This window comes from Coffea eugenioides, chromosome 8, assembly GCF_003713205.1.
Source record: "Coffea eugenioides isolate CCC68of chromosome 8, Ceug_1.0, whole genome shotgun sequence".
Classification (NCBI taxonomy): Eukaryota; Viridiplantae; Streptophyta; class Magnoliopsida; order Gentianales; family Rubiaceae; genus Coffea; species Coffea eugenioides.
This window is the reverse complement of record NC_040042.1, coordinates 34545078-34559641: the sequence shown is the minus strand read 5'-3', so window position 1 is coordinate 34559641 and position 14564 is coordinate 34545078. Positions and strand designations below refer to the sequence as shown.

The 14564-nt window shown below is 34.5% G+C and overlaps 2 protein-coding genes across 2 annotated transcripts; one reads left to right on the top strand and one right to left on the bottom strand.

The window, feature by feature from the left end:
- Positions 1–7550: 7550 nt before the first annotated feature.
- LOC113781737 lies at positions 7551–10978 on the top strand. Its single transcript, XM_027327721.1, has 3 exons — positions 7551–8505; positions 9616–9888; positions 10238–10978. Exons 1-3 carry the CDS (start codon positions 7924–7926, stop codon positions 10502–10504), a joined length of 1122 nt encoding a protein of 373 aa, XP_027183522.1. The 5' UTR covers positions 7551–7923; the 3' UTR covers positions 10505–10978.
- A 371-nt stretch (positions 10979–11349) lies between these two features.
- On the bottom strand, positions 11350–14305 carry LOC113779296 (ABC transporter I family member 6, chloroplastic-like). The gene is made up of 6 exons (XM_027324844.1): positions 13912–14305; positions 13643–13693; positions 12886–13107; positions 12619–12741; positions 12289–12465; positions 11350–11891 (listed from the first exon to the last, which is right to left on the bottom strand). The coding sequence occupies exons 1-6, from the start codon at positions 14221–14223 to the stop codon at positions 11805–11807; spliced, it is 972 nt and encodes a 323-aa protein (XP_027180645.1). The 5' UTR covers positions 14224–14305; the 3' UTR covers positions 11350–11804.
- Between the last annotated feature and the right edge of the window lie 259 nt (positions 14306–14564).

Below are 14564 nucleotides of genomic sequence, written 5' to 3'. Positions count from 1 at the left end.
GAATTGCAACCTTTAATTGCAATTAGGAGCTTTTGGTAGGATCTTACGATTCTACGATCCGATCCTGTGAAACTAAAATCGATCCTACGTAGGATCCCGATTTTACAAACCTTGATGTGAATTTGATCAAAATCTTTAGTGCCATATTATAGCCTCCTCCTTGATTTCTGATAAGAAATGAAAATGTGAGCAGCTAAACCATTAGTTGTTTAGATGTCCATATGAGGCTTGGTGGAATGTAAGTCAAATTTCCTCAAAGAGGCATCATATAAAACAAGGCTTTTCAATTTGTTTTTTCTGGCTATTCTATTAAAGAAGAAAAATAAGGAAAGTTGTTTAGCACTCTTGAAGTTTTAAAAATATTAATTGCCTCCTTTATTTTAAAATTTTTGTAACATCTTAACCCCAATTCAAAATATATTATTAGAATACTCATTTTAAGAAAGAGAAAATAATTTCTTTCCAACAATCCCTTTTGTTAACTTACTATTTTACAAAATTATAAGTATATTAATGAAAAACCAAAAACAAAGACAAAAAGTATAAAGATGTAATGTTGGTATAAAATACAGCAATCGGAACCATAACTAGCATGCTTTTTTAAAATACAAACACATACTAAAAGTTTATTTAAGATATTTTCAAACTACAAAAGTTTTTTTCTTTAGGATTTATCTATTTCATGCTCTAAGGTCACATAAAAATCAGGAATGGACCTGATGTTATTTTCTTTTACTTTTTTTTTCCGGCGAAAGGGTAGACTTCTTTCACAAAAGATATTGTACTTCAGGAGGTTGGTTGTGATTTTAAAACTTTAATACTAGACCCACTTCATTTTTTTGGATATGCTTATCGTTGTCCTTAGGGTACCAAATAAAAGAAACCTTAATTGTTTTGAGCGAATTTAAAGAATTTTATAAACTGATTAGAATCTTCATTTTTTTCATTGATGGATTGAAAATTAGAAAACAAAAACTGTTTAACATTGTATTTAAAACTTATTTGAGATTGTTTGAATTTTTTTATTTTTATCCAAATTAGTAATATTTTTAATATTTTTTAATTTAAAATATTTTTAAGCTGTCAATTTTTAATATTTTTTATCCAAATTATAAAATATAATATATTATTAGATCTCTCAACCCTATTAAAAACATATAAATTTCTATTAAAGAAGCAAATCTATCAAGTTTTCAAGTGTTAACTGATTTTAAATTAGTTTGTCATGACAATTAAGATATCACAACAAAAGGGTAACTTTGAAATGAAGTTATCTTTATTCTCCCAAAACTAGGTTTTTAATGATATATTTTGAATTGGGTTGAGAATGTTCCAAAATTTTGAAAATAAGGGAGGTAAGTGATATTTTAAAAATTTTAAGGGTGATAAGTGATGTTGTTAGAAACCTTAGGAGAGGTTTCTGAAATTATCCCTAATTTCAATAATATGATACTCTAATTTGCATCTGTATTTTTGGGGAAAAGAAAATTAGCCGTCGAGCTAAATCGTGAGTTTTCTGATTATTAGTGAATCTATGAATTAGGAGATTATTTTCTCGTCTTTGACTGACAATGTTAAGAGAACGTCACAATTGTTGCTAAGTTTAATGAAAAATAAAATATGTATTTCTTTAGCATTTTTCTATTTTCGTTTGCATCCCACGACAACTTTTGCTGCAAATGCAACAACAAACAATTTTCTCCAAGGTGAAAGTGCAAATTTTCCAATGATCAGAATATGAACTAGAGTTCAAAATGGCATAGCCATGGAAAATTTTTACCCAAAAAAAAAAAAATTGCCATGCAAAATACCAAATAGGCAGTGCCAATAGATTTGTTTACGGGAGAGGATGTTATATTGGTCGCATTACGTCTAATATAAGATTATGGTGGACATAAGATATAGGTAGATTATAATTTTGCATGCAGAAGTTTCAAAGCACAATATCCAAGAAGCAGAAAGAATAATTCGAAATATATTCATTTGGATCTAGTAAATGGAAATTTACGTGGTGGTGCTACAAATTTTCAGCTATTTTTCTTTCAAACAACAAATAAAAAAAATGAAAAAGTATGCAAATAAAAACAAAAACTAGCTTGCAATATTGGAGGGTTTAGCTTGTATTCTTACACAAATGTTTTGTTTTCGTTACTTATCAGTTAATTTGAATTCAAAGTAGTTGGAATACCTTTCTTGTAACTGGCATCTCTTTTTAGTTTAAATAGATTGTAGTATATAATTAATCTTCTATTTCACTTTTTATATCATTCTCTATCTCATCTTTTATTAATTTTCTTTTTTTTTTATATATAGATATCCTATTTGTATGCTTTTTAATGTTTTCTTAAATTTTAATAACTGATAACAAAGTAAAAAACAACATTATACAAAACGAATATATATATGAATATATATATATATATATATTCCTTTTTTCTCTAACTTTTTTTACTCTCTTTAATGATAAATTGCAGTATAATGAAAGATATGCCAATTGAAAGGTGGAACAGAAGATTAATATAAAAAAATGTACTATAGTGATTTGATGTATATGAGATAAAAAGGTAATTAAAAAATATATTCATGAAAAACGTAAAATTTTTTTTGCAGAAAACTACAATCCAAACAAGGCCAGTCTACTATTTTGACTATAAAATGGCAATATTGCCATTTTCTTGGATCTCAATTCCAAGGTTGGTGTTAACAGTTGATGAGCCAATTGATCTCGTTAAAAGTAGGATTCAGCTTTCAAACCAAACTATCTTAGAAAATGAGCAAGTATCTACCCAACTAATCTCAGCCGCATTTGTCCCATCCCAAATTTATCTCCTTTTCTGTTGTTTACATCCAAGTGTTGAGAACAAAGAAAAATCTTTTCAAAGACTTCATATTTCCCCGTGAATGTAACATTTACCGTTGTTACTTAGAAAAAAATTTCCATGTCACTTAGAACAATTTATTTTCTGGGTCCAAAGATACATAAATTTTTTAGATCCAAGAAATGTAATTACTCGACTATTTTGTTTGGACTAGTCCAAAGTTCATATGAACATGCTTGTGGAGCTTAGCCTTTGTACCCTGTACGAAAGTGGGCCAAACTTAGACAAAGAAGTACTATCTTTATTGTCGCAAAAGGCTTGCTGGCACTCAATCTGAAGTCAGAGAAAAACATATTCCTAGTTGAGTTCATTTTGGCCATAAGAATTATCTTTACATTAAAACGTGACTCAATCAAACCTTTTCTGAACGATGGACCTTATGGGCACGTTCTGTGGTAGAATAGTATCAGTGTAAATGGACTTTCTTGGCCTCCCCAAAGGGGCAAAAAGGAGGCTTGCTTTGTATCACCTAATTATAGTCTTGAAAGATGCACTCAAGACCCAATTCAAATAGCGAGAATATTAATTAGACAATCATGAGGTCATTAATTTGACTCATAAACTTTTTTTTCCTTTTTTTTTTCTTTATAAGGCTTAGAATCTTGCTTAGATTGGAAAAGAGGAAATTTCGACACGTATTATTTTTATTTGTATTCATTATTTAGGGTAATTGAAGACGAAGAATATTTAGGGAAATTTCGACACGTGTTATTCATTATTCATTTGGTTGAGGAAGAAATTGTTGATTGTAATTTGGGGTGGATAAAATATATATTGGACATTATGGAAATTCTCGTAGTGGAGGTAATTGTCAAAAGTTGTTTGGACAGAGTATTATTTGAAATATTATTTGGAATAATTACTGTAGCACTTTTTGTGATGTGATGTATGTGTGATAAAAAGGTAATTGGGAATATAAAAAGGTGAGTTGGGAAATGTATTTATGATACAAGCGAAATATTATTTGAGATATTTGTGCTATCCAAACACTCCGATTTATATTCTTGGTTTTTGAGAATTGCATGGATGGTTATCATGTGAGAGACATTTGTTGGCTTTAGCAATGAATAAGTAAACATGAATGGGTTCTTCAATCAAGCAGGAGTTAGTAATAGTAGCCATATTGTACATGAAGGGTGAAGCTCGTTTTCCCTCGTATGTGAAGATGAAGGTGGATATTAATTACAAATTAGGGTTGTACATCGCCTACACCCGAACATAATTTTGTGCGAAGACCATTGCTCGAGATGGCTTTGGACGAGTTTCCATCCAGAATTTGATTTAAGGGATATAATTAGAATTTTATTTATTAAGATGTGTTTTATTTATATTTTTTTAATTTCCCAATTTAGTTGGTTTGGTAATCTGATGTGATGAAAAATGATGAGCACACTGGGTAGTAGATATAAGCTTGAGACTCTAGTTAGTCTTTAATCCATTAAAAAGGCATGTACAAGGGTAAGTGCGATGTGCAAAACAAATCCGATTGATCCAATATTATAGTTTTGCCCCAAAAGTTTTGCCTTTCATATTGTTCCTCTTCTTATATATCTAAGAAACCTATGCAGTTTTGTTCTTGTTCTTATACTGAATTCTTCAGACTGAGCGTTTTGCCGGACCTAGGACTGCAAAAGAATTGAGTTAGATTGACGAGTCGAACTAAGTATAAAAATACTTCACTTATTGGCTCAACGGGTTTCAATTTATATGTTTTGATATTTTTTCTGAGTGTTACAGAATTTATAATGTATATTCATAATATCTTTATTATTTATGAAATGAAGTGTTCTCTTTATCTATTGTAAAAGAAATATAATACTTATTGCCTTTTTATTTGAGTTCGACTAGGTTCGAAGTCGAGTTCAAACCTCGAGATTTATATTGAGAACTTAATGTAATTTAAGCTTGGTAAAATTGAGTCAAATTTAAGTTAATTAGGATAAAACTTGATTCGATTCGACTCGAATTATTTTCAGCCGTAAAATGACCTATACTTTCTCGTTCCTTGATTTATCAATTATTCAAAATTTTAGTGTTATTTTTGTTTTCGCTGCGCAATCTTTTGTTAGTGTGCTAATAGATAACCTAGTACTACTAGCATTTTTTTTGTTGATAAAAATGAAAAGTCAAATAAGTTGTGTGCGTGTGTCGAAAGGATCACGACAGCTTCTTTTTTTCATTGATCCCAATCATGAAATACTATTCACAGACGATATCTTATTTCTTCACAAAAAAAATAATGCTCCAACTTATTATCCATCCTCACATACATACATACATACTTCTGCTGTTGACCCAGAATTTGTTTACCAAAAAAAAAAAGAGGAAATAATAGTAAAAATAAAGCCCTGGCATCTTCAGACAGTTGTTGTACAAGTATGTGCTATCACAATTGCAGTCCTACATCATTCATTGTTGATGAAGTTGGGAAGGTGGTAGCTGAACGGTTTGTGGCCTTAATTATCTTTGGCTCCATACTCCCACGATGATCAGATTGCTGACAACTCCAACAGTACCCAACTTCTTTAAGACTTTTCTATCAAAACCAAAAAGGCATTAATGTTTTTAAATTCAGATCGGTGAGTGAATCGGAAGAGGGATCGGTTCACAGATTTTTTGGTTTGGCCGTTCTGCCTGACCGATTCAATGATTTTCTATTTTTTTTAACAGCTGCTTGGGTAAATCCCTGAAAATTATACATTAAACGTGGAAAATCATACATGAACCTCAATCGATAAATGGAATTTAAATATTTATATCATCATAAGATTTTTATAAATTCATTACAAACATAAATAAGACTAATAAGTATAATCCAAATGCTAATTGCTAACCAAGTATCTAGAACACAAGAACTCACCAGCCAACAACATATTAAGAGCTTAATCTCCAAAGAAACATATTACATTCCAACACTAATTGACAAATCAATGTGTATAGCCTCTATGCCATTACTTTACATGTATAGCTTTTCACAATGATTGGTAGTATATTTTTCTGGTTTGATGAAATTTATTTCATGGTTGCTTTCTCTAAGAAGCAGAATTAAAAGGCCGAACTTGACTAATTTCGGTAATTTGATATTTCATCCAAAAAATAGGGTTCCTCAAACGTGACTGTAAAATAATTCATGATTTATAATTTCATCCTTATCTAATCAAACAAAAATTCAACATCAATTACAAAAAGAAAAGGATGAAAACTAGGGGAAAAAAGGATGAAAAATACAAAAAAAAATAGCTCAACATCAATTAGCTTTACAAAAAGAACACATAGAAAAAAATATTGAAAGGGGAATAATTAAACTCACCAAAATGGAAAAGGTGCTATCATGTATCTTCTGAAAGTTCAAAATTTTAACTTGCCTATTAATCGGCCGAGAAGGATAGCCTGATGGTCATGGATTGAAAGGTTTGAAGCAAGATCTTGTGTTGGATTGTTGGACGTTGGAGGGTTAGGAAGGAAAACAAAAAAAAAGAAAAGAAAAATGATTAAGTGGGGGCCAAAAACAGTGTTTTGAAAACCGGACCGGACCGGCCGGTTCGACCGGTTGAACCGCGAACCGGCCATGGCTCCGGTCCGGTTCAATGCCAGGTTTGACTTTGTCAAGAAACCGGTCAAAAACCGGTCGGACCGCGAAACCGCTGAACCGGATGTGAACCGGTTATTTCCGGTTTTTGAGTTTTCCTTTTTTTTTTTTTTGCAAAATGTAGTTATCAAGATTCGAACTCAAGACCTTTGTAATAGAAGACCAATGTAGTAACCGTTGCACTATCACATCTTATTAGTTTTTTTTGATAACTTATTTATATAAAACAAACACTCATATTTCTTTTGTTCCATTTTTTTTTATAAAATATCATCCTTTCATGACTCTTTCTTTTTAATCTTCAACACACACACACACACACACTCTCTCTCTATCATCTTTTCTTTTGCCACTCATTTTTTTAATCAAACCTCTTTATTTTTTATTTATTGATGTTTTCTTCCATATTTTAATTTTGTTTTTGTCCATTAAATTTAAAAAAGTTAAAAAAGAATTATTTTTCTTTAACCCAATTTATTTAATATCACAACCACTCACTTTTATCTCATTTTTTGTTTCTTATCAAATTTGCATTTCTATTTTCAATTCTCTTGATTTTCTTCGAACTCCAAACTTCCTTTTTTAAATTGTAAATTTAAATTCCAAAATGTAAATTAAAATTTAAGTTCACAATGTCTAAATTCTTATAGACGTGAATTTTGTATAATTTCAAATATTGTGATATTTTTGGATTGGATTTAAGATTTTTTTGATAGATATAATTGAAATTGAGATGAAATTTATTTGTTTTAACTTATAATTTAAAAAAATTATTTTTAAAAATCCAGGTTATTCGAAAATAGTAAACTTTTCATCATATAAAGTATTAAATTATCCATTACATGTCTTATTTTGTGCATATATATATTTATATAAATTATTTTTTAAAAAATTCATTGAACCGGGGTTGAATCGGTCCGACCGGTTGAACCTCGACCCTTTCACTTCACCGGTTCGGCATTTTAACGTTCCGGTTTTGGTTTAAAAAACATTTGCAATTGATAACCCAAATGGACCTAAGGGAAGGGTCGGAGCTTGAAGGACTGGCGGGCTGGCTTGCTAAGCTAGGAGGCTGGATCCTGAGTGGGTCCCGACCCTTGTTGGTATTCCTTCCAGAGTCAGCAATTCCCAAGCAAGAGTATGCCTCAGGCTACGAGCCTGCAATACGCTGACCTTTTCCGTTCAAGTTCACCTGCTGACTGCTGCTGGTGCTCGACCGGGCAGCTGGGAGACTTTGGACAGGGGCTTTAGACAAGCAAAATCAAGTCGTCATTTCCAATATTTGACTCCTTTTCTTCCCATGCGTTTTTCTGCTTCCATTTCTCCGAAAAAAGAAACCCAGTTTGTACAGATTTCCTTTTGTAGCGAGTATTAAAGATCACTGCAGTTTGCTTGTGCAATTTTAAATCAAAAAAACTATTTCTACTCTGAGAACTCAGGAGGAAAAAGTAAAACATGTCGAAATACTCATCGTCAAGGTTCGTCCTCACATACCTCCATCACATTAAATCCTCATCCCTCACAACCCCAGTTTGCCTTGCTAATAATAATCCTACTGCCTTTTCTCACTTGCTAACCCATCACCCAAAACTAGTTAAGAATCCCATTTTCTCACCATGGCTAGGGAATTCTTCAAAAGCCCATTTCTCAACAACCCCGAATTCAAGGATTTCCCAAAACCCAACTCAAAAGCTGCTGATCAACCCAAACCCCAGTATGCTGCCAAATTCTAGGAATTTTCTCGGGTTTAGGTATTTTTCTTTCACTAGTAAGAAGTATGATCTTGGGAAAAGGGCGGTGAGGAACCCAATGGGGGCTGTGAAGGATGCTGCTTCCAGGTACAGGGAGGCGGTGGGGCTCCAGATTGAGGCGTTTTGGAAGAGGAATAGTCTGGTGCTGGTGGGTGCTGGAGGGGTCCTGGTTTGCGTCTTGCTTTGGAGGATTATGTTTGGGATTGCTAATACGTTTGTTGGCCTATCCGAGGGCATGGCCAAATATGGTTTTCTTGCTCTTTCCACTGCCATTGTCTCATTTGCTGTAAGTACTCCTTCCCAAATTTTGTGATTTCAGATGATATTTAAGGTTAAGCATTCTAACTTCAGAACTCTTCTTCCCTGGATACTTTTTGTATATGTGTACTATGTTCAGCTTGAAATGTTGCATTATTTTATTTTGTTGCTCTTTTGATGGCTCTGGAATTCTCCAGTTTGTCAATTGGAACTTACATTTGTTATTCAGTTTTCAATTACTGAATAGCTAGATCTCTTCGTTTGTAAATAAGTCCGTTAATTAGCCAACTCATTGTAAGCCAATACTACGTTCTTTACCCTCTCGGGATAGATTCATTTTTAGTTGTCTAACAATTAATCCCTTGATGATTATGTCAAATGTTATTTTCATCCAAATTTTACAAAAATAATGTAGTAAGCATGCTTCTGTAATCCATGTTTTTTCCGCAAGCTACTAAACAACCTATTTTTGCATTGAAATTATCTTATTATGGACTATGGAGTGCAACACGTATCCCATGACAATGAGTATCAATGCATTTTAGACCTCTTAGTACCAGTTAATAGATGATGTTATTTGTTGTCGTCAATTGCATAAGCAGGCAAGCTCATGATTAGGATAAATTAGATGAAGCTCTTGAACTAATGTTGCACTCTGACAGTGGACAATGTCGTGGTCCCTGTCAGTGTGAGTCTTCTGATTGGTCTTTAGGATTCTACCTATTTTCAAATTGGAAAAAGAAAAATGATTACAAGAAACAGAATAAATGAGTCAGAAATTATCACATCTGCTATTTTAACATGACAACTTCCTGAAATGGTAATCTGTGTCACAGTTCAGTTCAAATGATGTTAGCCGTGAAAAGTTGCTCAGAAGTTTGTTAGGTTCTCGGTTATCTCTTTTTGGAGTAGTTATTTTGCTGAATAGATATTGTATGAACATCTTGATGTCTTAAATTTTCATTTTTCACGATGAACTTCTTTTAGTTTCTTGATTGATACCCTGTGTCATAAATCATTGTGCTTGTAGAAATGTCCTGGTATTTTCTGAAAATGTTTTTCAAGGAGTTTTTATTGTGCCTTTCAACTTTAAGATAATGTTAATGTTAATTTTGTTTGATTTCCCTGTAATGTTCAGATTTTATATCTTCGTTCAAGATTCACAGTGAATCCTGATAAGGTTTATAGAATGGCCATGAGAAGACTTAACACATCCGCTGGGATTCTTGAGGTCATGGGTGCTCCACTAACTGGCACTGACTTAAGAGCATATGTGATGTCAGGAGGTGGTATGACACTGAAGAACTTCAAGCCAAGGTTTAGGAACAAAAGATGTTTTCTGATATTTCCAATACGAGGTTCTGAGAGGAAAGGCTTAGTAAGCGTTGAGGTCAAGAACAAGAATGGCCAGGTTTTTTCTGAACTAGCTGACTAAGTGTTCTATATATAGAAGACGTTTTGATTTGTTGTATATTGCAAAACTGCTTTGACTGGGTTAGTGTTTGGTGGTCAATTTAGTAAACATGTGTATTCTCTATTTGTCATCTGTCAGTCATATCTCTGTAAGATTGGCATGTGTGCTTGTTCATAGATAAATATTGGTACTTGTCGTTCCATACTGTGTCCTAGTTAGAAGGAAGAGAAAGGTGCAAAAGGGTGAAAAGCAAAAGTTAAAGGTGTTGACGTTCCTGCTTATGATTCAGGGCGTAGTTTCTCTTCTTCTTTTTTGTGAAGAACATTTACTGTTTGATTTTCTGCAGTATGACATGAAACTACTGGCAGTAGACATCCCCATGGCAACAGGACCTGATCAGCGCCTTTTCCTAATTGGGGACGAAGAAGAATACAGGGTTGGTGGTGGCCTCATTTCTGAGCTTAGAGATCCTGTTGTAAAAGCAATGGCAGCAAGTAAGGAATTTGAAGATCGTGATGATCAGGAGGATGAGGAGGATGCTGAAAGGGAACTTCAAGAAGCAGAAAGAAAACAACGTGAAGAAATTGAGAAGCTTGAAAAAGTTGAATCATGACAGATTTTGCATCTGAGTTTGTTGATCACTTTTCTGCTCTTTTCTTTGATTTACGTTGAACTCTTTAAAGAAAGAAGAGTTGATTTCCTGGCAGCAAAGAGGAATGTGGCTTAAAAAAAACCCCTTCACAAGCGCTTCATGATTCGTTTTACAGATTATCTGTATTTTGTTAATACTCCTTGGTAGGATTGACCATTTATGGGAGCACCTGCTTTAGGCCTGCAGATTTCTATGATTCCCAATAAAGGCGTGCTTACCTGAGTTGGCTATGACCTAATACTCCCATTTTGACGGGTTCCTTACTAAATGGATGGAAAGCACCAGAAACTTTTGTAACTTGAGTGATTATGATGTCAAAAATTCTTTTAGCCACTGATGTTTGTATTTTTTAGGATCAATCTGGAATACGGTTGGTTCATGGGATTCCTCTTTCAAGATCTCCAGGTTAAGCCAAAGATATCAACATAGTGAGTATTGGTTGGCTTTTCTCTGTTTCTTTTCCTAAGTGTTAATATGCTATTTCTGTAAGATGAGATTTTCTTGCACGGATGCTGGGTGCAGCTAGACGTACCCGAGCTAGGTATATTCAATTAAGACCTGTCCTGTGTTTGTTAAAGAATAACCAGTAGCCCCTCTCGGCCATGTACATTATCTGATTGTTCCCGCGGAAATTTAAAATTGCTGATTCGGACTTACCCTTGTACAAGAAAATTTCCCATTACAATTTGCTTTTATATGTGTTATAATTTGTTAAATGGCCTGATCCATTCAACTCAAAGGGTTTTGCTTCTAGTGGCTCTTGCGACAATGATACACCTGTTGCAACATATGCCAGGCACAATTCATACGCAGCTGATGACACGTCCTTAAAAGTAACCGTCGCACATGCGAGATCCATCTGGTTTTCGATAGAGTGGCAGCTTGGAAAGAATATCCAAATTTAGAGCCATTACAAATACAGGATTGTTTCAAAACCCATTTCTTTGCCCCCCAAAAAAAAGATCTCAAAATTTTTTCCAGTTTTCAACACGGAAATAGGAGACATTATAATTGTAAAGAAGGAATATGTGCACGCAGTACAACTAGCTATACAAGAACATCACGAATTCCAAGTTCTTCGAGATCAAAGGACGGCTCTTGCTCTTTTGGTGTAACAAAGCTGTCTGAAACGTCTGCTATCTCGCTCTTTTGCTGGTTAGACAATCATCCTTTTCTCGTCCATGGACATTGAGCAAGGTGGCAAAGCGTTTACAGGAGAGCACAGAGTAGAAAAGCCCACTTTCAATAGACGTGCCTGCAGTTATGACCCAGAAATTGCCTTGTAACCTTCCTTCTCAAGAAGTTTAGCGATGGAAATATCTCCAGTCTTCACAATTTTCCCATCCTCCTATAAACAGAAATGTTTCAGTCAATACCCGAAAGGAACAAGGAGAAAATAAAAGTGATGAGGCTATCATTAAGAAACTCAAGTAACATAACATGACAACATAAATTCAAATGTGGAAGTTATTGAGATTCTCACAAGAATGTGGCATATTGCTTAACATAATATGCAGAAGGAATGGAATTCAGGAAGTCGAAGAATCAACAGGGTAAAATTAAGTGACTGCAAATGGGAACAATTTGTTCGTGGTTAGTTAATATTCTAAAATCCCAGCCACTGCATCCCCAAGTTATTTTCCTTGATATCATCATATTTGTTCTCAACTAACCAAGGGGGGAAAAATAACTGCATACAGAATGTAACACGGGAACTTGCTTACAAGAAGCAAAAGCTTGCTTACCATTACATGGATAAATGTTGGCTTGATAAACTCCAAAAGTCGCAGATAGTGAGTAATCATTAAAACTGAATTCTTGGGAGTGAGGAGTCCATTCACTGCCTTTGCGACATCACGCAGTGCATCTACATCTAGGCCAGAATCAATTTCGTCCAATATACCCAACTCTGCACCAAGAACCTATAAAAAAATTGAATATTTAGCAGCATTACACACGACATCACCAAAAACACAAAATAACTAAGCAGACAAAATACCATGGTAGCCTATCAAGCCAGCTATAAACTTGAAGAAAATGTGAAAAGAGAAGATCACAAAGATACTGAATCATACCGCAAGTTGTAAAATCTCATTACGCTTCCTTTCTCCACCACTAAATCCTACATTAACATTCCTGTTCAAAAAGTCTACTTTCATATTTACAAGCTCAAGCTTTGGCGCAATGTAGCCATAGAACTGCAGGAAAGAATAACATCAGTGTATTTGTCAGCCAAAGAAGCCCCAACCAAACACCCTTTTTACATTAACAATGCACCTGAAACAGTGTATTACAAGCTTAGTTGAAAACAAAGCAAGTCACAACAACATAGAGTTACAAACCTCAATTGGTCCAAGCTCCGGTTGTCCATGTTTTATCCTTCTAGCATTGTATGCCATGTTCAAGAAGTCAATATTGCTTACCCCTGGAATTTCAACAGGGGTCTGGAAGCTCATGAAAAGGCCGGCAACAGCTCTTTCCTCTGGTTCCATCTCAAGCAAATTCTCACCCTTATAAGTGACACTACCGCCTGTAATCTCATAATCAGGATGCCCAACAAGGACCTACAATCATTAAGTTTTCCTAGCATCATCAGTTAAAGCAGATAGTAGCCAAAATATCCAGAAAGTATCTACCTCAAGCCAAAGAAAAGGAGGCTTCCAAGTAAATCTTAACTAGATCGATGCAGAAAAGGACAAAAGCAAAAGAACGGGTGTTAAAAGGACCAAAAATAATAAATTACTAGGTAATCCAACATCCGATACCTCATTGAATAAGCATTCCTGAACAAACATTCATCCAAAATTCCATGTTATGGATAAATGGTGGGTACAACTTTTCACTTTTGAGTTCAATCAGTTAAGACTCCTATTTTATTTAGAAATTCTCCCAGACAAAATCTTGAAGTCCAAATTCATCAATAAGCAAATAAAGGTTCTACAGCACAAGTTCTATCCGTAAAATTCAAAAGACTATCGTGGAGATGATCTTATTTAAGACTAACTTAATGCAATTCTAAAAACAATAGAAAATATAGCTATGAGTTCAAAACAGCAAAGCTCAGCTCACACCTCAAAAACGGGGAAGAAAATAACTAACCTTGGCAAAAGTGCTCTTTCCAGAACCATTCTTCCCCATAACAGCATGAACCTAAAAATATCCAATTCCGGAAGATAGAATTAAGACCGAAACAAAAAGTCAAGAGAATAAATATCAATTTCAGTCGGAAGATGAAAATTATAAACGTAACTGCACCGCCCCCCAGAGAGAGAGAGAGAGAGAGAGAGAGTTAGAAGTCTAGAGGATACTTATATTAAACTGTACAACCTAGAGCACTTAATTTAATTGATAGGGTAATTTAGACCGACCTCGCCTCGGTGGATAGTAAGGTTAACCCCTTTGAGAACCGGCTGTTTTGACTCGGAGACGACGGCTGAGAGGTCCTTAACTTCCAGGAGAAGCTCGAGCGAGTCGCTGCTATGGGCGGATGATGACGCCGGAGAGTCGAAGGTTACGGCGCTTCTGACTCTCAGAGAACGGCGGGTGTTGATGAGACTCGAGCGGCGAGAGGACAGAGCAGAGACGACAATCAGTTGAGAATTAGAGACGACGGAGCACTTCTTGGAAGAAAATAGAGGAGAAGTTGAAGAACAATAAGGTGTGAATGGGACGAGCGCCATTGAAACTGGTAAGAGGAGGCTGCTGTAAGAAATCGAATGAATGATTAAAAATGGAAACGGAAATGAAGAACAAGGAAGGAACCCAAAGTTGAAAATGGTATATGGCTTTCTAGTAATTTTGAGTTTGATCATCATTTTTTAAAAATAAAAAAATAATAAAAAATCGAGAATTCGATCCTCGTGTCAAGTGTGATGCAACCTCCCTATTTATTTGGTTGGGCCAAAACATTGGGCTAGGCCTTGCATGAAATATGTAGAATGTTTTGGAGTAGGGAGGGTAGCCATTACTTCTCTGCAGTCCACTTAATCCTGAGACTATTATTCTGGACTGGGCAAACATA

Bases quoted from the DNA above. Each gene is read 5' to 3' on its own strand.
- LOC113781737 (XM_027327721.1), top strand. From the start codon at position 7,924: ATGTCGAAATACTCATCGTCAAGGTTCGTCCTCACATACCTCCATCAC. The intron at 8,506-9,615 runs GTAAGTACTCCT...TGTAATGTTCAG, and splicing joins CTGCCATTGTCTCATTTGCT to ATTTTATATCTTCGTTCAAG. The intron at 9,889-10,237 runs GTTTTTTCTGAA...GATTTTCTGCAG, and splicing joins TCAAGAACAAGAATGGCCAG to TATGACATGAAACTACTGGC.
- LOC113779296 (XM_027324844.1), bottom strand. From the start codon at position 14,223: ATGGCGCTCGTCCCATTCACACCTTATTGTTCTTCAACTTCTCCTCTA. The intron at 12,742-12,885 runs GTTTGTAACTCT...TCTTTCCTGCAG, and splicing joins CGGAGCTTGGACCAATTGAG to TTCTATGGCTACATTGCGCC. The intron at 11,892-12,288 runs GTAAGCAAGCTT...TTCTGTTTATAG, and splicing joins CAACATTTATCCATGTAATG to GAGGATGGGAAAATTGTGAA.